The 26,755-nt window shown below is 42.2% G+C and overlaps 2 protein-coding genes across 3 annotated transcripts in view; both read right to left on the bottom strand.

Annotated features, from left to right (window-relative positions):
* Positions 1-26,755, bottom strand: part of LOC308385635 (uncharacterized protein) — a 102,851-nt gene that overhangs the window by 26,212 nt on the left and 49,884 nt on the right. The gene's annotated exons all lie outside the window — the stretch shown is intronic.
* On the bottom strand, positions 1,502-26,755 carry LOC308385637 (uncharacterized protein). Of its 2 annotated transcripts, none has more exons than XM_080864719.1 (4): positions 26,468-26,755; positions 24,248-24,353; positions 18,930-19,526; positions 1,502-3,091 (listed from the first exon to the last, which is right to left on the bottom strand). In XM_080864719.1, the coding sequence occupies exons 2-4, from the start codon at positions 24,263-24,265 to the stop codon at positions 2,513-2,515; spliced, it is 1,194 nt and encodes a 397-aa protein (XP_080720845.1). In that variant the 5' UTR covers positions 24,266-24,353; positions 26,468-26,755; the 3' UTR covers positions 1,502-2,512. The 2 variants fall into 2 exon arrangements, with proteins under 2 accessions (XP_080720845.1, XP_080720846.1); XM_080864720.1 differs by having other exon boundaries at positions 1,502-3,088.

Raw genomic sequence — 26,755 nt, 5'->3', positions numbered from 1 at the left:
GTGTTTTTATATAACAATTTAAATGTATTTACAGAACAAATAGGTGTTCTGGATCAAATAAGAAGGCACACAAATTATTTGTGCCAGTCCAAAAAAATAGTTTGTGTTCAGTATAAGACAGAAGAGAACACCACAGGCCTAAACCCTGCAGGTCTGACAGCAGGAGGTGGATCAGTCCAGTTTTTCATGTGGGAACAGCGTTTACACTGGAATCTGCCTCTGATGGCTTTGATGGAGCAAAGACGCTTGAAGAGCGTCTCTCAGCATGGGCCCGAAAAAAGTTCTGTCAGCTGAGGAAGGCGACGATATTAAGAAGCTGCTGGAGTTTATGACAGAGGAGATTTCTGCTGTCAAACTGCAGCAGAAAGCCATCCTGGACCTGGTCGAGGAAGTTAAGGCTCTCCGCGTACAGAACGCAGAGAAGGATCGGCGGCTGGCGTACCCGGAGAACAGAGTGGTGGATTTGGAGCAGTACACCCGGATGAACGATGTCATCATTACGGGGCTTCACATCAAACCCCGGTCAAACGCCCGGGGGGGGGTCACAGCTGACAATGTAGGAGGGCCAGGAGAGAAAGATGTCAACTCCACGGAGCTTCAAGTGGTTACCTGTCTACGGTCCAAATGTGTGGAAGTGGATTATAACAATAATTGAGGCTTGCCACCCTCTACCCTGAAAAAATGACAGTGACAAACCAGCCATCATTGTGAGATTTGCTAACACAAAACACAAAACAGCACTGTTAAAACAAGGAAAGAAACTGAAAGGAGCCGATGTCTTCATGAATGAACATCTGATAAAAAGAAATGCGGACATTGCCAGGAAAGCACGTTACTTGAAGAAATAGGGAAAAATTCAGAGTACATGGACCAGCAACTGTAAAGTATTCATTAAACTCAATGGAACACCGGAACAAGCCAAAGTGTTGGTCAACAGAAATATGGAGGAGCTGGACAAATACTGAGGTTCAACTTACACTGGAGGTATGAATACACATGTGACGTGACACACAACACAACACATGGCACAGTCTCGGCGTAGTGTTTTATCACAAGCACACCCTTGTGAAGGTTTGTTTGATGTTTGGTAAGCTTCCTGCCCTTTGTATGACTTCACTGTGTTGTGTATGGTGAACCAGTAGAGGAATTGAACCATATATTGGGTGTGGGGGAGATTATGACTAAGGATGTTGTTAGAAACATTTAGACACGCACACAGAGAGAGACACACACACACACACACACACACACACACACACACACACACACACACACACACACACACACACACACATTCTCACATGCATACAGATGTTTACACATACACACACATAGTGCCTTGTCTTAGAACCATGTGGGAGGTGCTTTGCTGTGATGTGTATTGTGTGAATTGTTTTCCAACAGTCACATATTTTCCCGGACCGGCATTTAAGGTGTTGCAGATAAATACAACAGAATAAAATGATATGACCAAGACAAAAACTGCGGTATTTTGTAAATATAATAATAAACCTGTATTCACTAACTTTATTAGCAGGTTCCTCCTGAAATGCGCCAACAACACTCTCTGCCCCTTAATGCTCTCTGGTCACTATGGTAACATGTAAATAATTAAAATTTATTCATAACACATGGGAGAAGTCCGAGGGAAACAGAGTTAACGATAAAAACCCTGAAAACCATACATTTCATCTTCGAGCCTCAACTCTCGCGAATTGGTACGAAACAAAAGACCTCCATGAAGACCACCTGGTATTATGAAACATACCCAGTTTTACAAAGGGGATCCCATTTTCTTCACACAGCTTCTTCAGTGTAGCATTTTTTTTTTTTGCTCCACTTTTTTTTGCAAATAAAACTGCATCAGCTTGACCACACAGCGATTAAATGTCTCACAGTTGGGAACCTTGCGATCAACTGATTTTAAGCAATTCTCCAGTGTGTGTGCTGTGCACAGAATGTGCACAAGAGAGTCTTCAACTGTAGCAAGTAGCAAGTAGCAGCCGGTCAGCACCCAGTTCAATCAGTCCAAGAAAGTCAGAGGTAAACTCTCCTTTGCTGGACACAGACACAATGTAAATGATTTCCTGCTCGACTTTTGTGATGTCCACAGATCAATGAAAAAGCATCCCCCAAAGTATTTTCTTCGGCTGTGGCTCAGGTTGGTGTTTCTTAGGTGGTGGCGAAACACCAAAGAAGCTGCAGCAACATGTTTAAGGTTAAATGAGATGGTCAAGTACGCAAAGGCGCTTGGTAACATAAATGTCACTACGCATTCGTAATTTTTGTCACACATACGCACCTGAGTAGCAGCTAGGTGCATCCTGTCTATAACACAGTTTAACATGTTTATCTTATTCATCAGCTGTTTAATTTTTCTCAGTACACTAGAAGAACATGTTCATTCACAGCTGCCTCATCACATTTTTACATCTGAACTCTGTGGAGCCTGATCTCAAGGGTTTTAAGTCTGACCCTGAAACCAGTAGAGGATCTTTCTGTCTCTTCAGATTCACTGTGATGGGAGTGATTTCAGCCCTGAGTGATCACGCTGATGTTTGCACAGAGCAGACAATGAGGTGAATGTTTTGGCACATTGGAAACAGTGAAACAGTTTATTAGTAACGTGGGATCGTTTGTGTGTGGAGTATGAACTGAGATTCCTGAAGCTCTTGTCACACTGGTCACAGCTGTAGTTTCCTTCCATGTGTGTATGTTCATGATAGTTACGACTACTTGAATGTGAGAAGCTTTTGTCACAGTGTCTGCACTTGTATGGTTTCTCTCCTGTGTGGACTCGTTTATGTCTTTTAAGGTTGACTGCAGTGATGAAAGATGACCCACACTGATCACAGAGGTGCTTTTTAACCGCACTGTGAATCAGTTCATGACATTTTAAGTCACCTGATGTGGGGAAGCTTCTCCCACATTCTTTGCAGTATTTCAGTTTGTCTCCAGTGTGTTTACGTTGATGTACTTTTAGGGTGTCTTGCCGACTGAAAGTTTTTCCACAAAGATGACAACGAAAGTCTTTCCCACCACCACAGTGATGACAGGGTTGAGAACTGGATCCATCTGTGTCGCTCTGCTTCTAAACAAAGACACAAAGACAGTGTAAGTCAGTCCTTCATCATTTTTATCCTGAACGTCGCCTGAAGGAAAGAGCATCTCTGCAGACGTCCAATTACATTTTACTGTTTCAGTTAACACACTCAGTTGACTGGGCTGCAATAACTACAATACTACCATCATAATACTACAGTAATACTTATTTCATGTTACAGTAACATCTGAGTTACACTAAAGTACTACTATGCTAATATTTGCAGGGTACCAACACAGTGCTAAACTACTAATGTAACACTGCAGTAATACTAATTTAATACTGCATTAATAACACTGTAACTGTGCAGTTAAAACACTCAACTGAATGGGACACAAGAAAAACACTACTACCCCCATGACACTGCAATTATAACATTAACTTAGTATTTTAACATTAATGTCTAAAAGTACTAAAGTTAAAAACAAGCAATGATACTACTGCTACAATATTACAATACCATTACGTAACGATACAACTTTGTTAACCATAAGAGAAGATTACAGAATGTTTTGGTTTTGTGCTTATTTTCATTTGTGTTTTATTTTATTATATGTGCTCCTAACAGAGGAATCAGGCTCTGTAAACAAAAGGCCATTTATGCTGAAATACAGGGAGTGCAGAATTATTAGGCAAATGAGTATTTTGTCCACATCATCCTCTCCATGCATGGTGTCTTACTCCAAGCTGTATAGGCTTGAAAGCCTACTACCAATTAAGCATATTAGGTGATGTGAATCTCTGTAATGAGAAGGGGTGTGGTCTAATGACATCAACACCCTATATCAGGTGTGCATAATTATTAGGCAACTTCCTTTCCTTTGGCAAAATGGGTCAAAAGAAGGACTTGACAGGCTCAGAAAAGTCAAAAATAGTGAGATATCTTGCAGAGGGATGCAGCAGTATCAAAATTGCAAAGCTTCTGAAGCGTGATCATCGAACAATCAAGCGTTTCATTCAAAATAGTCAACAGGGTCGCAAGAAGCGTGTGGAAAAACCAAGGCGCAAAATAACTGCCCATGAACTGAGAAAAGTCAAGCGTGCAGCTGCCAAGATGCCACTTGTCACCAGTTTGGCCATATTTCAGAGCTGCAACATCACTGGAGTGCCCAAAAGCACAAGGTGTGCAATACTCAGAGACATGGCCAAGGTAAGAAAGGCTGAAAGACGACCACCACTGAACAAGACACACAAGCTGAAACGTCAAGACTGGGCCAAGAAATATCTCAAGACTGGTTTTTCTAAGGTTTTATGGACTGATGAAATGAGAGTGAGTCTTGATGGGCCAGATGGATGGGCCCGTGGCTAGATTGGTAAAGGGCAGAGAGCTCCAGTCCGACTCAGACGCCAGCAAGGTGGAGGTGGAGTACTGGTTTGGGCTGGTATCATCAAAGATGAGCTTGTGGGGCCTTTTCGGGTTGAGGATGGAGTCAAGCTCAACTCCCAGTCCTACTGCCAGTTTCTGGAAGACACCTTCTTCAAGCAGTGGTACAGGAAGAAGTCCTCATCCTTCAAGAAAAACATGATTTTCATGCAGGACAATGCTCCATCACACGCGTCCAAGTACTCCACAGCGTGGCTGGCAAGAAAGGGTATAAAAGAAGAAAAACTAATGACATGGCCTCCTTGTTCACCTGATCTGAACCCCATTGAGAACCTGTGGTCCATCATCAAATGTGAGATTTACAAGGAGGGAAAACAGTACACCTCTCTGAACAGTGTCTGGGAGGCTGTGGTTGCTGCTGCACGCAATGTTGATGGTGAACAGATCAAAACACTGACAGAATCCATGGATGGCAGGCTTTTGAGTGTCCTTGCAAAGAAAGGTGGCTATATTGGTCGCTGATTTGTTTTTGTTTTGTTTTTGAATGTCAGAAATGTATATTTGTGAATGTGGAGATGTTATATTGGTTTCACTGATAAAAATAAATAATTGAAATGGGTATATACCGTAATTGTCGGGCTATAAGCCGCTACTTTTTGCACAAGCTTTGAACCCTGCGGCTTTTAGTCAGGTGCGGCTTTTCTATGGATTGTCCATGATTTTTGTCATATCGTAAGACTATTTGTTTTGTTTGTTCCGCTGTTGTACGGCACTACGTTGCCTGGCGGAAGGATCGGGGTTCAAGAGTAGTATGTTAGTCACATGTCCGTCCGCCAGGCAACGTAGTGCCGTACGAAGTAGCGCAAAAAACAAACTTCAAAGTAGCGCTACGCGTTCAGCGGGAGGCGTGGATGACGAGCGGCGATAAACTTGCGAAAAGCAAGTTATGCTCAACTCCACCGGTGGATTCTGACAGCGTGGAAAAGTGTGAAAACATCCACGATCACCAACGGATTTTGAAGGGCTGGACTGCTGCATGATGGAGAGGAGGACACCGCCACGGCCCTTCTGAGGGTGTTCGACTCTGACACTGACAACGAGGATTTGTTTGGTTTTGAAAGTGACAATGAAGGAGAGAAGCGGAGAGTGGATGATGAAGCCATCCTGAGCCTGTTCGTTTCCGACACTGGAGGAGAGGACTTTGGTGGTTTTAGTGCGCAGGAAGATGGTGGTGAATGACTGACTTTTCTTCTTGTTAAAGCTGTGTCACTGCACTAGGGCTGAACGATTATGGAAAAGAATCTAATTGCGATTTTTTGCCCCAATATTGCGATTGCGATGCGATATGCGATTATTTTTTAAGGTCTTTGTCTTCTGTATTATTAAACAAAGACAAGCAATACATCATATAGTATGGCCAATACTATATTACATTAATTTTAAACTGTTCTTTCCTGGAAGACAGACCTCTGTTATGATGACATGAGGTGATGCATGAATTGATGACTGACATTTTTATTTAACTTCTTCAATCACAACAGTATATTTGAACATACACAATAGTTTATTTTTAGCTTACAAACATCTGAGCATAAAGTGCTGACAAGGAACCCTGGTGTAAACATTAAAATGAAAGTCAGTACAATGTGCAGATTGCAGAAATATACATAAAAAAAATCAGTGGCTTTACCACACTCAGTTTTTCAACATCTGTGAACTACTAGACAGTCATTCAATTAAAAAATAATATTAAATAAATAAAACTAATAAATAAAAAATACACACATCTTACTGATCTCTGCAGTCAGTAACATTACACATAAAGTGCAAACATAATAGCAATTGTATAAACACACACACAAACACGCCTTTAAAATTTAAAGGCGTGAAATTGGACGGTCTAGCCTTCTGATTAGCGTCACCGCTGTCTCGGTGGAGTTTAATAAACTCGGCCGTCTGCTTCTTGCTGTCTAAAATATAACCAGACACTGGTGTAAATTCTCGACTGTCTCATACTTCTGTTTAATAAGTTTTCTGTTTGACGTTTAGTCAGCTGTGTGAAAACCAAGGAGGAACCCACCCGGGGGATTAATAAAGTTTTATTTTATCTAATCTAATAACTTTAATCTCAGCCAAACCGATTTACTCACGAACAAACAAAACACTGAAAAAAGCCCAACAATAACATTTTTAGGTTGTCTAAGTGACTTATATATTACGTTTAACCCGAGCAGCGAAACTCCGCGGTGATCTGAAAATGATGTGCCGGGAGTTGTGCCGTTCTCGGCCGCATCAGTAACCCTCGAGCTCCCGGCTAGCTGTCGAGCTGGTGGGTAGCAGACGCCTCTGAAAACGTCGAAGCACTTTTGCAAATATGGGATATCTTGATAAACCGAGCAGATATTTGATGTTTACACAACTACTTTCTCGCCTGAAAATATGTTAAAAGTTTATTTTGTGACCCAGAAAGATTAATATGAGTAATTTTAAAACTTAGTAGCGGCCGCCATTGCTGGAAACTGGAGTTTGGCTCGGCCGCGCTATGAATTCTGGGATATGGTAGTAATTTGGACAGCCTTCGGCGCGTCGCTGTGACGTAATCGATCTACAAATGCGGCCTCAGGAGGATGCAGCCCATGAATTTGGACATGTCCAGAGTATAATCGCAGCCTTTGCGGTTAGAAAATTGCACTTGATCATGTCGCGATATTATCGCAAATGCGATATATCGTTCAGCCCTACACTGCACCTGAGCCTAAAAGGTAGTCCGAATCTATTTTTCTGGTGTGCTATAGGTTACTGTTATGTACTACATGTGCAAATATGTACCCATAACCCAGTAATAAAACTGAAGTTTTACTTGTTGGTACACCATCTATCTTAACCAAATCCCACAGCTTTTCCATTAACATTGAAAATTCTCCCACCCTTCCCTCCCCTCAGGTTAAGAGTTTGGGTATCATACTTGATAATACTCTTTCATTCCAGTCTCACATTAATTACATAACACGGTCTGCTTACTTCCATTTACGTAATATTCACCGACTCCGTCCCTTCCTTACTCCCCATGCTGCTGCCATCCTTGTCCATAGTCTTATTACGTCCCGTATTGATTACTGTAATTCCCTCCTATTTGGTCTCCCTAAAAGGTCCCTTCATAAACTCACACTTCTTCAAAATTCTGCAGCTCGGGTCATAACTTGCACTCCGTTAAGTGCTCATATTACCCCAGTTCTTCAGCAGCTTCACTGGTTGCCCATAGAAGCCAGGATAAATTTTAAAATCTTACTTCTTACATACAAGTGTATCCATAAATCTGCTCCTTCATATTTGTGACCTGCTCCATATCACCACTGTTTCCCGCCCTCTCAGATCATCATCTGCTATTCATCTTACTGTTCCGTCCTCACACCTTATCACTATGGGGAACAGAGCTTTCAGTCGCTCTGCTCCTCGGCTCTGGAACTCTCTTCGTCCTGCACTAAGAAATATTGACTCCCTCTCCGTATTTAAGACACAGCTCAAAACACATCTGTTTAAACTGGCTTATTCGCTTTAATGCTGATTTTATCTGTTGTCACGCTCTGTTTTGTAATTTTAACTTATTTTATGTATTTTATGACTATTGTTCCTTTTATTAATTATGTTTTTTGTAAGGTGACCTTGGGTTTCTGAAAGGCGCCCTCAAATAAAATGTATTATTATTATTATTATAACTTGTTTTTCAAAATATTAATAAAAGGGGTATGTCTCCAAACAGCCATCTCTTTCCTGACAATTCCCTTTGTGCATATTCTCTTACATATGATAAGTCAACATTGAAAGGAATACAGAGCCAGGTAAGTGACAGAAGTGACGGACAAGGTAAGCGACCCATGTTGTAGGTGACGTCAGACGCCGGAGATTTTGGCGGAGAAAAAGCAAATGGTAGCATAGAGTTTAACAAAGGTTTTTCAAGCTTCAGTATTACCAAATATACTAATCAACTGTCATATAACTAACAACATCTGTTTTATCATCTCTAACACCCTGGAGGACAACGGGGAGAGTTTAGACGCTCTCCAAGATTACATCGACCGCTGTTTTCAAGATTTAGTAATGAATAAGGCCCAGAGTGCATCTTCCCCGACCAAAATTGAGACGCCGTCATCGAAGAGATGTCGCCCGGCAGACTCCCCCGGTACAACATCGCCTGCCGGCAAAGACATCGCAGACATCCTGGAGTCAATCGACAAGCGATTGTCCAGTTTCGATGCGAGGCTGTCCCTGGTGGAAATTTTACACCGGGAATTTAAATCTCTGAGAGAATCCCTGGAATTCAGCCAGCAGCAGGTGGAAACGCTTGCCGCTGAAAATGCCACGCTACGGGAGTCGGTCAAATCTCTCACCGATAACGTGACCCAGCTAAACATTGAAAATAAAAAAATAAAAGAGTCCGTTATCGATCTACAAGCCCGTAGCATGAGAGATAATCTTGTGTTTTCTGGAAAACAGAAACTGCCGGAGAGGACGCAGAGGCAACGGTGAAAAGCTTCATTAAAATCCACCTGAAGCTGCCGGAGGACACCGTAAAGAACATCAACTTCGATAGAGTACATCGCTTGGGGGGCGTGCGGTCGCGGACCGGGAGACCACGGCCTATTGTGGCCAAATTCAGCCAATTCAAACAAAAGGAACAGGTGAAGAGTCGCGGCAGAGAGCTGAAAGGAACGGACTTCAGCGTGAACGACCAGTTCCCCAAAGAGATCCTGGAACGACGCAAGGTCCTGTTCCCAGTTCGACGTAGCTTCATCCAGAAAGGCTCCCGTGCTGTCATCGCCGTGGACCGGCTCTACGTGGACGGACAGCTCTACCGCGACCCCGGCACCACACCGTGGTTATATTGACTGCACTCCAGATAAGAACCCGCTACACTCTTTTCTTATTCATTCACACTTTCTCTTTTAACATGGGTTTAACCTAGTAATATCAATATGATGTCATAGCAGATATAACACCGTCACCCTCCGTCATTGCTTTAATTGGAATGTTTCCGTTTCGTTTCTTTTTTGTTGTTGTTGCTCACAGTTCATGTGGTTTCTTTCTTTCTCTTGTCTTTCACTGCTGTGATCACCTACTTCCCCACTCACCTACAAACAACACCCTCTATTTCTCCATATTTTCACACCACGATCACGCAAACACATCAGCTCAACGGCAGCACATTCACAACAGCCTCACAGCACGCACAGACTTGCAGGACACATAAGCAAGCCATGCTTGTTCATATTAGTGAATATTCACACACATAGTCAGACTTATGGAGCCTCTCACCACACTTCTTTTTCTCTTTCTATTTACAAACAAGGGATGTTTCCACATTCTCTCCACCTGTCTAAACGAAACACCCAGCATACATCATTAGACATACACACACAATTATGGGCATGCTGAGGTTTGTCACATGGAATGTAAATGGAGCTGGCTCCAGAGGAAAGAGGTTAAAGATATTTAACCAGCTTAAAAAACTACAGGCAGATGTTGTTTTATTACAAGAAACTCACAGACCTGTCACAGGTTTAAACGAACTTAAAACACCTGAGTTTCCTAACGTGTTTGCAGCCTGTTATAATTCTAGACAACGGGGAGTAGCAATTTTAATACATAAAAATGTTAATTTTACAGTACTCGATACAGTTATAGATCCAGAGGGTAGATTTCTAATTATTAAACTATCAATATTGAACAAAAAACTATGTATTGTAAGTATATACGGTCCAAATGTTGATGAACCCTCATTCTTCCACGGATTTTTTAGTGCACTCTCTGAACACCTTGATTGCACACTCATTCTTGGCGGTGACCTCAACCTTGGACTAAATGAAGACATGGATAGGCTCAACACAACAGGAACTCAGCGCAATTGGCAGTCCACAAATATAATCAAACAGTATATGAGCGACTTTGGTCTTTGCGATGCATGGCGCTCTCTTCACCCCACCAGTAAGGAATATACTTTTTTCTCGCATGTTCATCACTCTTACTCTCGTCTGGATTATTTTTTGGTCAGCAGCTCACTGCTGTGTGACATTTCAGACACTGAGATTCATCCTATAGCTGTCAGCGATCATGCTCCTGTATCTTTAACACTAATGCACAAGAATAACACTACGCCAAGAAAAAACTGGAGATTTAATATATCACTACTTAAAGATGAAGACTTTATTAAATATTTTAAAAAGGAATGGACTTCATATTTAGACTTTAATGACACTCCCGGAATATCTGCTTCTGTTCTATGGGAAGCAGGGAAAGCTGTGATGACAGGTAAAATAATTTCTTTCTCATCACACAAAAAGAAAGAAGAAAACAAAAATATTCAGGAATTAGAAAAAAAACATCAAATCACTAGAAGAAGCCTACGCGTGCGACCAAGATCAGGAAACATTGAACAAAATATGCAAAACAAAACTAGAATTAAATGAAATTATTAATAAAAAAAACACAATTCCTTATACAAAGACTTCGCTTGCAGAATTTTGAACACAGTAACAAATCAGGTCGATTTCTAGCTAACCAGCTAAAAATAAATAAAGAAAAAACAACTATATGTGCTGCTAAAGATTTATCGGGGAACATAATATATGATCCTGGAAGAATAAACAACATTTTTAGGGATTTCTATGAAACTTTATACTCACCACAAATAAACCCATCTAAAAATGAAATTGATCAGTTTCTTGACAACGTAACTCTTCCAAAATTACTAGATAGTCAAGCAATGGAACTGGATTCGCCACTGACGCCAAGTGAACTCCAGGAAGCCCTGATAAGTATGCCCAATAATAAGGCTCCAGGTCCAGACGGCTTCCCTGCAGAATTCTACAAAGAATTTTGGATAATTTTGGCACCAGTATTCCACAGCATGTTGCAGGAAATCAAGGAAAATGGCAGACTACCACCAAATATGAATTCTGCCAACATTAGTCTCCTGCTAAAACCAGGCAAAGACCCTTTATTTCCCTCAAGCTATCGTCCAATTTCTCTTTTAAATGTAGACCTTAAAATAATCTGCAAAGCTCTCTCAAAGAGATTAGAGAAAATGACCCCCCTCTTAATTCATCCTGACCAAACTGGTTTCATAAAAGGTCGGCACTCCTCAACAAACACTCGTAGATTACTTAATTTAATAGACTACTCATACGATAAAAACATCGAAACCATAATATTATCTCTAGATGCAGAAAAAGCATTTGACAGAGTTAACTGGAAATTTTTATTCGCAACTTTACACAAATTTGGTTTTGGAAACTCTTTCATAAACTGGATAAGAATATTATACAATTCCCCAACAGCTCGTATCAGAACAAATGACCAGACATCCTCCAGCTTCTATCTCCTGAGGGGCACCAGACAGGGATGCCCACTCTCCCCTTCACTTTTTGCAATTTTTATCGAACCTCTAGCAGCAGCATTTAGACAGGCTACAACAATTAAGGGCATAAAATGTAAAGAACATAGAACATAAAATCAGTCTCTATGCGGATGATGTGTTGCTATTTCTGCAAAACACACAAACCAACCTCTCTGAGGTAATTACTTTAATAAACTGGTTTTCAAGAGTTTCAGATTATTCAATTAACTGGCCAAAATCTACAGTTCTCCCCATTAACTGCTCCTTCCATAATTCTTCCTCTGCCCCACTGCAATCCGGAAATATTAAATATTTAGGTATTAATGTCTCTCCTAAGCTTTCAGACTTAACTAAATTAAACCACATCCCACTTCTAAAGAAAGTAGAAGGCGATCTGACTAGATGGAAATCTTTACCCATATCACTCATGGGAAGGGTCGCCACTATAAAAATGATGATCTTGCCAAAAATATATTACTTATTTTTGATGATCCCTAACAAACCATCACAAGATTGGTTCAGATCTCTGGATTCATATATTTCCAAATTCCTTTGGAAAGATAAACCCCCGCGTATCAGCTTAAAAACGCTACAAAGAACCAAGGATAGAGGAGGATTAGATCTGCCTAATTTTCACCAATACTTCTTAGCCAACAGGCTTCAGTTCATCTCAGAATGGTTAAAACATACCTTCTTAGTTGAGCCCTGGCTAGATGTTGAACAGGCACTATGCAAGGATCTAGAGATTTCAGACCTACCATTTATTAGCTCAAACATCAAAAGACATGAATGCTTTAAAAGTATCAACATCAGCTTTTCTCTGACAGCATGGTGGGAGTTTCTAAAAATAACGGAGTCTTCATTAATCCCATGCAAACGTACACCTATCTGGAATAACCCTGACATATTACAAAACAATAATATGATTAATTTCCCAGAATGGAGTTGTAAAGGAATTAAATACTTAGAACATATATTAGAGGGAACAGAATTTATTCCATTTGACAGACTAGTTGCACAATATGGGATCAACAAGACAAGATTTTTAGAATTTCAACAAATTAAATCCATAGTAAAAAAGAAATTTAACCTCAGTCAAGTTGAATTACAAACACCACTAAGTGCGGCACATTTTCTTACTCTTAAATCCCCCAAATTATTATCTAAAATATACAGAACACTTTCTAAATTAGATGAATCAATATCCCTTCCTATTGCAAAATGGGAAGCAGATTTATCAGTCAGCTTAGACCAAAACTTCTGGTCTCAGATTTGCTTAAAAACCTTTAAATTAATTAAAAATCCCAGTCTGCAATTAATACAATACAAAATACTACATAGAGTGCACTATACAGGTCATCGGATGTTCAAGATGGGCTTTACATCTTCCAACAACTGCTCACACTGTCAAGGCAATACACCAGACAATTACATCCACGCTCTTTGGTTCTGTCCACCAGTGCAAAAGTTTTGGCGCGAGATATGTGAAGACTTATCAAAGTGTCTGAAATGTAACATTCCAACCTCCCCCTTAGTGTGTTTACTGGGCAGCTTAGATAATGTCACTTCAGAAAAGAATATAGCCCATATGATTTTCACTGCCCTATGCATAGCCAAGAAAACAGTCCTCATGAACTGGAAAAATAAAAATAATCTTAATTCTAACCAATATAGAAATTATCTATTAGATTACATTAGTCTTGATACAGCCTCTGCCACCACATCAGATCAATTGCTCTGGACTCCTTTTATCAGCTCCATCACCTAGTGGGGGTGGGGGGTCATAATTTGGTCCCACCTTCACTGTTGTGATTGGTGTGGGGGTAGGGACAGGCTTAGGGCGTCGGGGGGTTCCCCGGAGGCATCTTCCTTGGGGGGCTCAACCCGGGGTAGCGGTCATGTCCAGTTGGGGGCTCTGTTGGCTCTCAGGTGACTGTTTCCTCGCGGCTGCGTGCAGCGGGGCTAGGGGAGGGTCTGTGCTGACGGACGTGGGTTACTGACCTGGTAGCCTGGCTGGCCCTGGGTGGGTCCGGGATGGGCGTGAGGTTCTGGGGGCGCTCCGTCTCTGGGCTGGGGCCCGGGCCGGGCCTCGGGGGCTTGGATCCTGGTTGGTGTGTTGCCGGGGTTGTGGGCGGGTGGGTGCATGGGGGCCCGGCCCTGGAGCAGGGTGCCGCCGGTGCGTTGAACCGGCTGGGGGGCTCTTCAACTGGTGGGGGAGATGGTCACATCTTGCAGGAGCTTTCCTCTCTTCAGGAACTCTCTCTGCAGGAGGGGGAGATACAGGAGAGGTGGAGGAAGATCTCAGCCTGGGCGTTTACTGTCTTATGTAGTCTGGAAGATGAGCAGATGGTGGGGTGGGTGCAGTTTTCTCTGTGGTGGGGTCGGGTGGACTGTCCCGGGCTCTGTGGGGCCGGGAGGCGCTGCTGCACTGGGCCCCGGTCTGGATGGGCCTGGGCCCCCTTTCCCTGGCGGGTCGCGGAGTGTGGGAGTGCCTACTGGGGTCAGCGGGGGAGCTGGCCCCAGGGAGGGGTTACCTGCCCCTCCCTTCCTTCCCTCCCTATCTCCAGCTGCCTCTCTCTTCCCGCTCCACCACAACCACCCACACATGCAGGGCCTTGGAGTAGGGGTATGTCACCAGGGTGCAGAGGAGGCTAACCCCCCCCCCCCCCCCCCCCCCCCCCCCTCTGTCCCCTTCTGGCTGCCTCTGCCTCAATTTTATCCCACAACTTAGACATTCACATTATTCACACTCTCATTACACATACATATAGGATCTTGGGGGTGGGCACAATCACGGAGTCCAAATTACCATCAGGGTGTACACCTCACCCCTGGCGTCGTTGCCCACCTCTCAATTTTAAATACACTTAGTCATTGAGGGCTAGCAGGAGGGACTATGTGCTTACCTGCTGCTCCTTGGCAGGTAGCTCCATGCCCTCCTGGGTTTTAATTGCACCTTAGAACACACATGCATCAACACTACAATGAGCGGGTGGAGGGAGGTTTGGAGTCTTCTCCCACCCCCATTCTCTGCGGCCTGCTGGAGCGGGAGGGCTAGGTGGAGTTGGCCGTCCGACTGCGGTCTGGAGTGTGGGGCCTCCCTGCTGCTACGGAGTCGGGGTGGTCTGCCTCTCCCCACCGCAGGGAAAAGGGTAACACCACCTGGGTCTGGGTGCAGTTCCCCCCTCCAGGGGCAAGGGTACCTAGACCCGGTTTGTAGAGTACGCTTGGGGAGTGTGATTGTGTGTACAGCGTCTCTTTATGTCTGTCTCCACATTGGTTGAGTGTGGAGTGAGTGCATATGAGAGCATGAGGGGGGGGAATGGATGTTTGTGTCTGTATGTGCCTGTATGTCTGTGTCTATATGTCAGGTTGGGTATCAGACGCCACCTCTCTGGGGACACCTCAGGCCCTCCAAGGTTTGGAGGCCTATCTCCACCTACCACCACTTCCCCTGCCGGTGGCGGACTCCCTCAGGTGTCGGTGCGTTGGTGGTTCTTTGTGTCTGGGGGTGGGCGTCCAGGTACACACCGGCTCACTCCTTGGCGGCCGCTTATCGGGGCCTGGAGCCTGGGGCTCGCTCGGGCCCCTTCGGGGGTGGGGTGCCCCCGGCCTCTCGGCCTGGGGCTCGGTCACTCAGGCACAGCTGGGGGCCGGCGGAGCTCACGGGCGCGTCACTGCAACTCCCCCTGGCTTCTGCTCCGCGGCTGCTGAGTGAACCCTCATCTGGGACTCTCCTCAGCTCTTACTGGAACAGTGGCGCGGCTGCCCCTCTGTTGGTCTTCCTTGGTTTCTTGTGTTCTGGGGGCCTCTGGATGTCTGGAGTTTTGATCTCCTCCATACCTATATACGTATATATATGTATATATTGTACTATTCTTAGTTAGCGTATTGTCTGTCTTGTCTTAATGTTGGTTTAAAATGGAGCACTGTAACAAAAAATAATTTCCCCCAGGGATCAATAAAATATTCTGATTCTGATGATTCTGATGACCTGCTTCACACCCTGGAGGACGGGGCTGTGGCCCCCCCACACTCCCTAACAGATCGTTACATGGAGAAACCTTTGGAATACAAGCGCGCTGATCCACACAGGTATGCACACGGGTGTTCACTGCTCGTAGACCCAAATTACACCTTTCTTGGCTGCTACCTCGAAGCACATCTGTCCTGCGTGCTGCACAACAACATTGAATATTTAGTATTTACTGCTGTTTACACTTAGCTAGATTAATGCGATGGTGTTGTGTTTAGTATGTTGCTTTGTTTCTTTTTTTTTTGTCTTTTTTTGCTTGTTTTCTATTCTTCTCTCAACAGGTGATCCAGGAGATTTTTATTTTTTTTTCTCCCCCCCTTTCTCACTGTCCCTCTCCCCTTCTGTTTTTCCTTTCCTTCCTCTTTCTTTCTCCCTTTCCTATCTCTCACTCATGTCTGTCCCGTCTGTAACATCTGAAAATAAAATATAATAAATAATAAAAACAAAGATCGACCAAATGGACCAATACGGCAAGGCCATGATGATCCGTTTGGCAAAGTAAATCCATTGGGTATCCTTGTTGGTCTTCAGACAACAATTCTGATGGCTAAAGAACCAAATGGGACAGGCGAAAAAAACCCAAAAAAAACATTGAAACACCTGCGGCTTTTAGTCAGGTGCGGCTAATGTATGTACAAAACAGGATTTTCCCCTGATTTTAGCTTGTGTGGCTAATATTCAGGTGCGCTTTGTAGTCTGGGAAATACGGTATTTGTTTTTTGTTAAGTTGCCTAATAATTATGCACAGTAATAGTCACCTGCACACACAGATATCCCCCTAAAATAGCTAAAACTAAAAACAAACTAAAAACTACTTCCAAAAACATTCAGCTTTGATATTAATGAGTTTTTTGGGTTCATTGAGAACATGGTTGTTGTTCAATAATAAAATTATTCCTCAAAAATACAACTTGCCTAATAATTCTGCACTCCCTGTAATAACAATATCATTATATACCAGGAAACTGCCTGAACATTAAATAACACCGTCATATTAATTTTCAGCCCTTTTAGTTTTTCATGATCGTGTAAACAAAAATCATAACTACTAACAAACAGCTAACGGATCATCTGCAGAGGAATGGTTTATTTGAAGAGTTTCAGTCAGGTTTCAGAGCTCATCACAGCACAGAAACAGTTTTAGTGAAGGTTACAAATGATCTTCTTATGGCCTCTGACAGTGGACTCATCTCTGTGCTTGTCCTGCTAGACCTCAGTGCAGCGTTCGATACTATTGACCATAATATCTGACATTTTTATTTTATTTTATTTTATTTTTTTTATTTTTATTGTTTTTTAACTTTATTGCTATGTCTATTACTATGTGCATATTAGTATTGTACAGCACTTTGGTCTACCAGGTGTGTTTTTAAAGTGCTATATAAATAAATAAATGATGATGATGATGATGATGATGATGATGATGATGATGATATCCTATTAGAGCGATTAGAACATGCTGTAGGTATCACAGGTACTGCACTGCAGTGGTTTGTATCATATCTATCTAATAGACTCCAATTTGTACATGTAAATGGAGAGTCCTCTTCACACACTGAGGTTAATTATGGAGTTCCACAGGGTTCAGTGCTAGGACCAATTCTGTTTACATTATACATGCTTCCCTTAGGCAGTATCATTAGAAGACATAGCATACATTTTCACTGCTATGCTGATGACACACAGCTCTATCTATCCATGAAGCCAGATAACACACACCAATTAGTTAAACTGCAGGAATGTCTTAAAGACATAAAGACCTGGATGGCCGCTAACTTTCTGCTTCTTAAATCAGATCAAACTGAGGTTATTGTGCTCGGCCCTGAAAAGCCTAGAAATATGGTATCTAACCAGATTTTTACTCTGGATGGCATTACCTTGGCCTCCAGTAACGCTGTGAGGAACCTTGGAGTCATTTTTGACCAGGACATGTCCTTCAACGCACATATTAAACAAATATGTAAGACTGCTTCCTTCCATTTGCGCAACATCTCTAAAATTAGAAATATCCTGTCTCAGAGTGACGCTGAAAAACTAGTTCATGCATTTATTACTTCCAGGCTGGACGACTGTAATTCATTATTATCAGGATGTCCTAAAAACTCACTGAAAAGCCTTCAGCTAATCCAAAATGCTACAGCAAGAGTACTGACAGGGACTAGAAAGAGAGAGCATATTTCTCCTGTTTTGGCTTCCCTTCATTGGCTTCCTGTTAAATCCAGAATTGAATTCAAAATCCTGCTCCTCACATACAAGGTCTTAAATAATCAGGCCCCATTTTATCTTAATGACCTTGTAGTACCATATCACCCTATTAGAGCACTTCGCTCTCGCACTGCAGACCTACTTGTTGTTCCTAGAGTATTTAAAAGTAGAATGTGAGGGAGAGCCTTCAGTTTTCAGGCCCCTCTTCAGTGGAACCAGCTTCCAGTTTGGATTCGGGAGACAGACACTATCTACTTTTAAGATTAGGCTTAAAACTTTCCTTTTTGCTAAAGCATATAGTTAGGGCTGGACCAGGTGACCCTGAATCCTCCCTTAGTTATGCTGCAATAGACGTAGGCTGCCGGGGGATTCCCATGATGCATTGAGTTTTTCCTTTCCAGTCACCTTTCTCACTCACTATGTGTTAATAGACCTCTCTGCATTGAATCATATCTGTTATTAACCTCTGTCTCTCTTCCACAGCATGTCTTTATCCTGTCTTCCTTCTCTCACCCCAACCGGTCGCAGCAGATGGCCGCCCCTCCCTGAGCCTGGTTCTGCCGGAGGTTTCTTCCTGTTAAAAGGGAGTTTTTCCTTCCCACTGTCGCCAAAGTGCTTGCTCATAGGGGGTGATATGATTGTTGGGTTTTTCTCTGTATCTATGAAGCGCCTTGAGGCGACTTTTGTTGTGATTTGGCGCTATATAAATAAAATTGAATTGAATTGAATAACTGAAATGAAAATCTGAATAATCACTCAGAGCTGCTTTTCCATGCAGTAGAATTGCTAACATGCTAACACAGTTTAATGAGCAGAGTTGTTCCAAACAGTCAGGCTAAAATGACAAGATAACAATATAAATACATACCTCACAGTAACTACACTTGTAGAGTCTCTTTCTGGTGTGGATCTGTTGGTGCTGCCTCAGGTGACGTGGAGCTTTAAAAGTCTTCTCACACAGGTCACATTTATAAGGTCGTCCCTCAGTGTGGGTAAACATGTGTTGTTGTAACTGCCTGTTGGTTATAAACTGTCTGCCACACTGTTCACAGCAGTACACATCATGTCTGGTGTGAATGCGTAGGTGTGTATTTCTGCTCCCTATCTGGCTGAAAGTTTTTCCACAAATGTCACAGCTGTATGCCTTAATTCCAGAGTGGATGACTTGATGATTCTGTAAGCTGCTACTGTGAGTAAAAGCTCTGCCACACTGATCACAGCTGTACGCTTTAACTCCACTGTGGATGACTTGGTGTGTTTTTAGACCACTCTTCCAGGAAAAAGACTTTCCACACAAGTCACAGCTGAACGCTTTAACTCCAGTGTGGATGACCTGATGACGTTTTAGTGACTCCTTCACAGTAAAACCCATCCCACACTCGTCACAGGTGTGTGTTTTCTCTCTCTTTCTTCTGTGAGGTTTGTCGGCCTCCTGAGAGCGCTGACTTCTCGCTCCATGTTGGTCCTGCAGTGACAGAGATACAAACAGAGGCAGTGAGTGAAATGCAGTCGTGGAACAAACTCAACCTTCAAACTCCATTAACACTAGTTTTAAACCTGAAGGTGGAGTGTGGCACCAAACACCTTAAAGGTCTCTTATCCCCACCTGCTGGTAGTTCTAACACATTACATCCAACCTGCTGTTAAAAATAATTCATGACTGTTCAAACTCTAAGATCATGCCCATCCCTCCTGCTGTACACAGTTATTAATGCTAGCATGCTAACACACTCAGAAAAGTATAAATGTTTACCAAGTCTATACTTTTATGTTTCCTGTTTCCTATTACATATTTCTATCATTTTGTCATTTTTCAATATTAATAATTACAATGTAACATTTAAAAGTTGATTCAGTGAAGGAAAATATTTTACTTTTGCTCCCTACATTAGAAAAAGAAAATTGTATTTTGTACTCCTTACATTTGCAAAACAGATGTGTTACTTTTAAGGCATCTGAGGGGTTTATTTCATCACTGCAGGCATCAAACATCAAACCAACTTGAGAAACGGGAAAAGTAACACATGAAAGACAATCCTGATCGTGTACTAATCACCAGGGTATGAAACATAAAAAGAGATGAAAGAGGCAAAACTGTGAGTCATAGTCAGGAGTTAAAGTGAGACGTTGTTCTTCTTTCTTTTTTGCACAGCACCTGAACAAACAGGTAATTTCAAATGCAGCGTTTCTATCAACAAACATCAGCAAACACACAAACTGTTTGTGTGCAGTTTTGTCTGACAGTGTGTTGCTCGCTAAAGGTCGAGCTGCTGTACATCACAGGGAGAGAAAAGAAAGAGAGCTAACTTCACTCAGAGACGGAGAAAGATAAGACACACAGGACAGGAGAGGAAGAAGAGAGGTTAGATTTAAAGGGAAGGACTGCTCAGTGGGATTTGATCAACTGGAGATTAAAGCTTACATGTAAGTCCTCACGTGTTGAAATCAGAACACAGAATCATCATAGTGAAAGATGCTGCAAAACAATCTGAGGCAGATTAACTGTGTTATTTAAAGACTGCATGAAGATCCTCTGCAGGTTAATGCAGGATAAACAGGTTTGTTTGCTGAACTGCGATGGATTTAAAGTAAAGAACGGTGTGTGACTGGTGCACAGTAGGGATGTAAGAAAATATCGATACAACGAAATATCGCGATATTTCGCGCAATGATACTGAATTGATATTTAAAATCAGTGTTATCGATTTTTTTAATTGAAAAATGACATGCATTTACTGTTTATTTCTTTTGTATGTTGGAATTCAAACTCCGGCCACTGGTTTGCAGTTTTCACCGCCTTTACTATAACGTAAAAACGAGGTCTCGCGATAACTGTAGAAGCGTCTAGTTTGCCAAAAGAACGAAGTAGAACAGTCAGTGGACGTGTGTGATGCTAGCTAACTGATGACTGAAGAGGAGAGGATACAGCCGTCCCCCGCAGCTTTCAAAGCTGATGTGTGGACTTATTTTGGCTTTAGGACAAAAGAAGGCAGTAAAGACTATGACAAGAGCTATGCAGTCTGTAAAATCTGCACCGCCAGAGTCAAATATTCTGGTAACACAACAAATTTACGAACACACGTGTCTAGACACCATAGCGACGTAGCGTCAAATGCTAATTTTAAAACGAAACGAGGTGATCCCTCTCAACGGACAATTGAAGAAGTTAACTTTTCGAAACTACCAGCAACTTCAACTCGTGCAACAAAAATAACGCAGTCAGTACTTGTTTTTATTTGCAAAGACATGCGCCCTCTGAGTGTTGTGGAGAATAAATGATTTCGTAATATGATTAAAACGCTGGAGCCCCGTTACGCCGTTCCTTCTCGACAACACATCACGGACATCGCTCTGCCAAAGTTGTACCAAGAGGTCAAAGCGACAGTGCTGGACTCTCTCAGCTCGGCTGAGACAGTTGCTCTGACATGCGATGCTTGGACTTCGAGAGCCACTGAATCGTACGTAACTGTTACAGCACATCACATAACGGACCAGTGGAACCTTCAGTCTCATGTACTACAAACCCGAGCCATGCATGACAGTCACACAGGTGAGCACATTGCAGCGTTACTAACTGACGCTGTGGCTGAATGGGGATTGAACGCAAAGGACCTTGTTGTTGTTACCGATAATGCACCAAACATGGCTCTCGCGGCTAGACTTGCAGGCATGACGCACATACAATGTTTTGCACACAGTCTGAATCTCGCCTCACAGAAAGCACTGAAAATACAATCCGTGGTGCGACTTCTCGGGAGGATCCGACGTGTATCAGCCTTTTTCAGGCGCAGCACCACAGCCAGCAACCAGTTGAAGCAGAAACAGTGCCTCCTTCAGCTACCAGCTCACAGATTGATCACGGACATAATTACAAGATGGAACAGCTCCTATGATATGATAGAACGATTTTTAGAACAGCAACCAGCCATCTGTGCAGCTCTGCTTTCTGCAGAAGTTAGTAGGAGTGAAAAAGAAATTTTCACATTAAGTGAATCTGACATCACATGTGCAGAAGAAGTTGTCAGGGCACTCAAGCCTATGAAGGACGCCACCCTGGTGATGTCAGAGGAGAGTATGCCAACCCTGTCCATCATTGCTCCTCTTCATTCCAAGCTTGTGATGGGTGCACAAGAAAGTGTTGATGATACACCGACAGTAAGGAACATTAAGACTGCCAGAGCAGAAGATCTGGGAAAGAGATATGTAAATGAGAGGGAGACACTATGGATGGCATCAACTGTTGATCCTCGGTTTAAGGACCTGCCCTTCCTGTCTGAAGCAGAGACCAGTGAGACCTATTCCAGACTTTTGGACACTGTGGTGACTGTGATAAAGAAGGAAGAAAATGTAAGTAAATAAATTAATTTATTTGGAAAAACTCAACTGAAGTTATAAGCAAGTGAATAAAGTAAAAAGCAAAAAAAAAAAAGCATATTGATGACATTTGTCATCAAATATTAGTGAAAAACAGGGTGAATCTTGGATTTGAATTTTGACTTTCTGACATTAATACTATTTGAATTTAATGTTTTTCAGCAGCAAAAGAATGAGGAGACTGACAAACAAGTGGAGGAAGAGAATGCCACAGAGGAGGCTCATCACCCACATATCAAAGACAACTTTGACTCCATCCCTCGGCCACCCCTAAAGAGACAGAGGACCTCATGTGCACTGGTGGACTTGCTCGGAGCTACGTTTGCCTCTACTACTGACAATACTGCACCAAAATCAGAACATGATGTTGCTGCAGCTGAGATCAAGAGGTATAGAGATGAGACCCCTTTGCCTCTCACAGGAAATCCTCTCAGTTGGTGGAAGGACCATGAACAGGAATACCCTCAGCTATCCAAAGTAGCAAGGAGTTTCCTATGCATTCCTGGAACAAGTGTCTCTGCAGAGAGAGTTTTCTCCTCTGCAGGAGACATAGTAAATGCACAGAGAAGTGTCCTGAGAGCTGACCATGTCGATCAGCTTGTATTCCTGCACAAAAATCTGGAAATTGAAAAATAAACACTGAGAAAACACTAGACATGTAAAATCTCTGATATGAGAATGTTTGACATTTTGGTTGAGTCTCATAAGCACTTTTATTTAGATGAGTAAATTCCTTTTTTCAGGTTGTACTAAAAGTGTTCCATTGATGGACACTGCAGAGCTGTACTTTATTTTATTAACACTTAGTTGTAATAGCACTTTACATTTTTTGTTAATGTTTACTTGGATGGATTCTTCAAGCAATTTCATTTTTGATTTATATTTGTTTATGTTATTAAGGTCACATAAAAAGTGCTTTGTTTTGATGCTCCATAGAGCAGTTTTTGGATAAGTATTTTACAATCATAGTACTTAGAAAGACTTCAGTGTTACATGTTTACTTTTTTCATGTTAAAAAATACTTGATATTTCAGTACAGTAGTTTTTGTTTGTTTATTTGACATGACTTCTAATAAGGCAGATGTTAATTTCTCCATTCATTTTTAACTTAGAGTGTTTTTGTTTCAGATGTTTCATGTCAAGCATTAAACAGTTTGGACTGTTTACTGTGAGTTTTCCTAATTAAATTTAGTCCTACTAAACACAAATATCGTCTGGCTTTTAGTATTGCAATATATCGTATCGTCTACCCTGTATTATGATACATATTGTATCGCCAGATTCTTGCCAATACACACCCCTAGTGCACGGTGACTGTGGTGCTCATGTCAGAGTTAGATTACATCAAGTGTAGCAAAGATTCATTTAAACTGAAGCTCATGATGCTGACACAATGTATAATCACGCTTGCACAGTACAATCACTTTATAACCAGTTATAGTAGTTTCTCATAGGTAATACAGCAACAAGCTTCATGAATATTCATGTGTGTAACCAATAAAAACAACCTGCAGGGGGAAAGCAAGTTGAAGTGGGTTGGAGACAACTGCTTCCCCCTCGCGAGTGAAAACTTGAGCTCTGTGTGACCTCGTTCCTGAGTGAGTTTCTGTTTATCCAGCAGTATCAGGGGTAAAACTCTGACAAATGTCCATTTGATTATTAATAATGTTGATGAATAAACCTTCCTTATTTTAACATGTGCTGTGGTCTCTAAAAAACAACATAATATACAACACAGTCATATAACAGGTTGGGAGGATGAGAGTTTTAGACGTGACTGATTATTTGGTGAAACTGTGATATTTTCCTCACCTCCTGTGTTGAGCTCATTGTTTCCTCTGTAGTGACTCAGCTGAGTCCAGATGGCTGAAAATGTTCCTCTGCTGCTCCGTCAGACTCTTCTCCTCCTGCTGATCAGCTGGGACACAAAACAGATCTTTGTTAGGCTCCACACTGCACTGAAGAGTCAAAGTGTCTCATATGTTCATCTGACAACACAAAGTACAAATTTCACTCTGATTGCTTGTAGAAATCTTGTGAGACGTGTTGTGCTGCAAAGTGAGGAAACTCTCTCACTCACTTATACTTCAGGAGGAACTTTGTGACATTGGCTCTAATATTCTAAGCAGCCCTTTACTATGACAGGGCCAGAAAGTCCTATTTGAAGGTTTGGGAGAAGGACCATGTTAAAGGTGGATTGGGGTTTATACACTTTGTTATGATACAGGTAAGGCTGTAAGAGCCTGAGAAGGTGGTCTCCACTCTTCCCTTTTACAGAGATTACAGACAGTTCAGAATGCTGCAGCTCGCATTCTAACTAAAACCAGCAAGTTTGCCCACATTACTCCTGTCCTTGCCGATCTGCACTGGTTGCCTGTCAAATATCGTATTCAATTTAAAATTTTGTTGTTTACTTTTAAAATTACTAACAACACTGCACCCAGCTACCTTAAGGACCTTTTAAACCCTTATGCTCCTGCTAGGGCTTTAAGGTCATCGTCACAGTTACTGCTGGCTCAGCCCAGATCTCGACTTAAGACTAGAGGTGATCGATCGTTTGCTCTTGTCGCACCTGTGCTGTGGAACAATCTCCCGATTGGCATCCGGGCATCTGATTCTATTCATTCTTTTAAATCACAGCTTAAAACATATCTTTTTAAACTTGCCTTCTCCACCTTTTAATTGCTGGTTTGTTTGTTTGTTTGTTTGGTTGCTGTGACCTATTGACCTCTTGTATTAATTCCCTCCTATCTTTCTATTGGTGTCTTTTATTATGGTGGTACAGCTTTTATCTTGCTATTACCCATGTGCTGTAGTCATTCTTATTGGTAGCTTTTATCTATGAACATAACTCGTTATTTTTATTTATCCGTTATCAATGTTTGAACCTTTTATTGTTTTATGTAAAGCACTTTGGTATGCCCAAGGCTTTTAAATGTGCTCTATAAATAAAGATTGTTGTTGTTGTTGTGTCCTGAATGAACCTCTAAAACCAGTTTTCAGCTAACGACTCTGCTTCAGTCTGGAAAACAGCAACTACAAGTTTAAAGACAGACCTGTTACTCCCCCACCCTTTCAACTCCTTCAGCCCCCCAGTCCCACCACCTCCACCATTCCCAAAACTTTGATTCTGTTCATCTGGACGTAGCTTTTTGTGGGAGAAACATTTCGTCACTCATCCAAGTGACTTCTTTAGTCTCAGCTGACTGCAGCTCTCCTCAATTTTCAACAGAGCATTTGCATAATGACTGAAACGAGCACCACTGAAGGAACAATGGGCTGGGAGGTCAGTTATTGAGCATTAATATGCAAATTCTCATGAACATTGATCAACAACCACTGATCAAAGCTCATTGATCAAATGCTGTGATTGCAGCGACTCCCCAACTCTCTGAATGGTACTCATGGCCATTGATCAGCGGTCTTTGATTAATGAGTTTTGATCAGTGGTTTCAGTGCTTTCCTTCCTGCTTTGACTGCAGCTGTGTTTGAAACAGGAAGACATTATTACATTCTTCACACTCTCCTGCACATTAACCACCACAATATATTTTTATTCTCTGTGCTTTCAAATATGAACACTGTTTACTTTCATCTCTGTTTCATTAGTTTTTGTTAACATCTTCCTGTGCATCACTTTACAGCAGCCAGACTCATTAAAATGAGACTTTGTAGGAGTTCACTCCCTCTCATGTGTTCATCCACAGCAGCTGGACAATAAAGTTTATTGTGACCCTGATACTGCAGCAGATCGCTCTCATCCATTTCCTGTTATCACTTCAAATAGAAATGAGGCTGTAGAGGTTTGGTGCAGGCAGAAAAACAGCTGCAGGGACAATGAAAAGACTTTTCTGCTCCAACTTCTCCCAGCATGCTGAGCTAATGATTAGTTGGTGTTTTTCTCCAAACACTCTCTCACTCTTCTCTCAACGTGTTCACAATAAACTGTGAACAGGAGAGCAGCAGAAGACCTCATTCAGGAGCTAAACTCAACATGAACTGAACTCACAGTAAAGTTAGCTCGGTGCTTACCTTTAGATGAGCCCACAAACCGAGAGAAACTCCGCGATGAAGCTGGAAGTCTTTCCAAACACAGGAAACAGATCAGGGAGCAGAGACCCACGTGATTCACGCTGATCTCAGCTACGATCCAGGAGACAAGGGTGGACAGATCGATGCAGATATCGATCCAAACGTTGGTGCTACTTTACTCTCTTTGAATGAAAATTCAGCTTTGTCTGCGCAAAACCACAAGAGCACCTGGCTGCAACCACCGGGGAGCGCCTGTCACTACCCGATCCGTACCGGAAACCCGATCGG

Source organism: Rhamphochromis sp. 'chilingali' (assembly GCF_963969265.1).
Source record: "Rhamphochromis sp. 'chilingali' genome assembly, chromosome: 18".
NCBI lineage: Eukaryota > Metazoa > Chordata > Actinopteri > Cichliformes > Cichlidae > Rhamphochromis > Rhamphochromis sp. 'chilingali'.
This window is presented reverse-complemented; position numbering and strand designations above follow the sequence as displayed.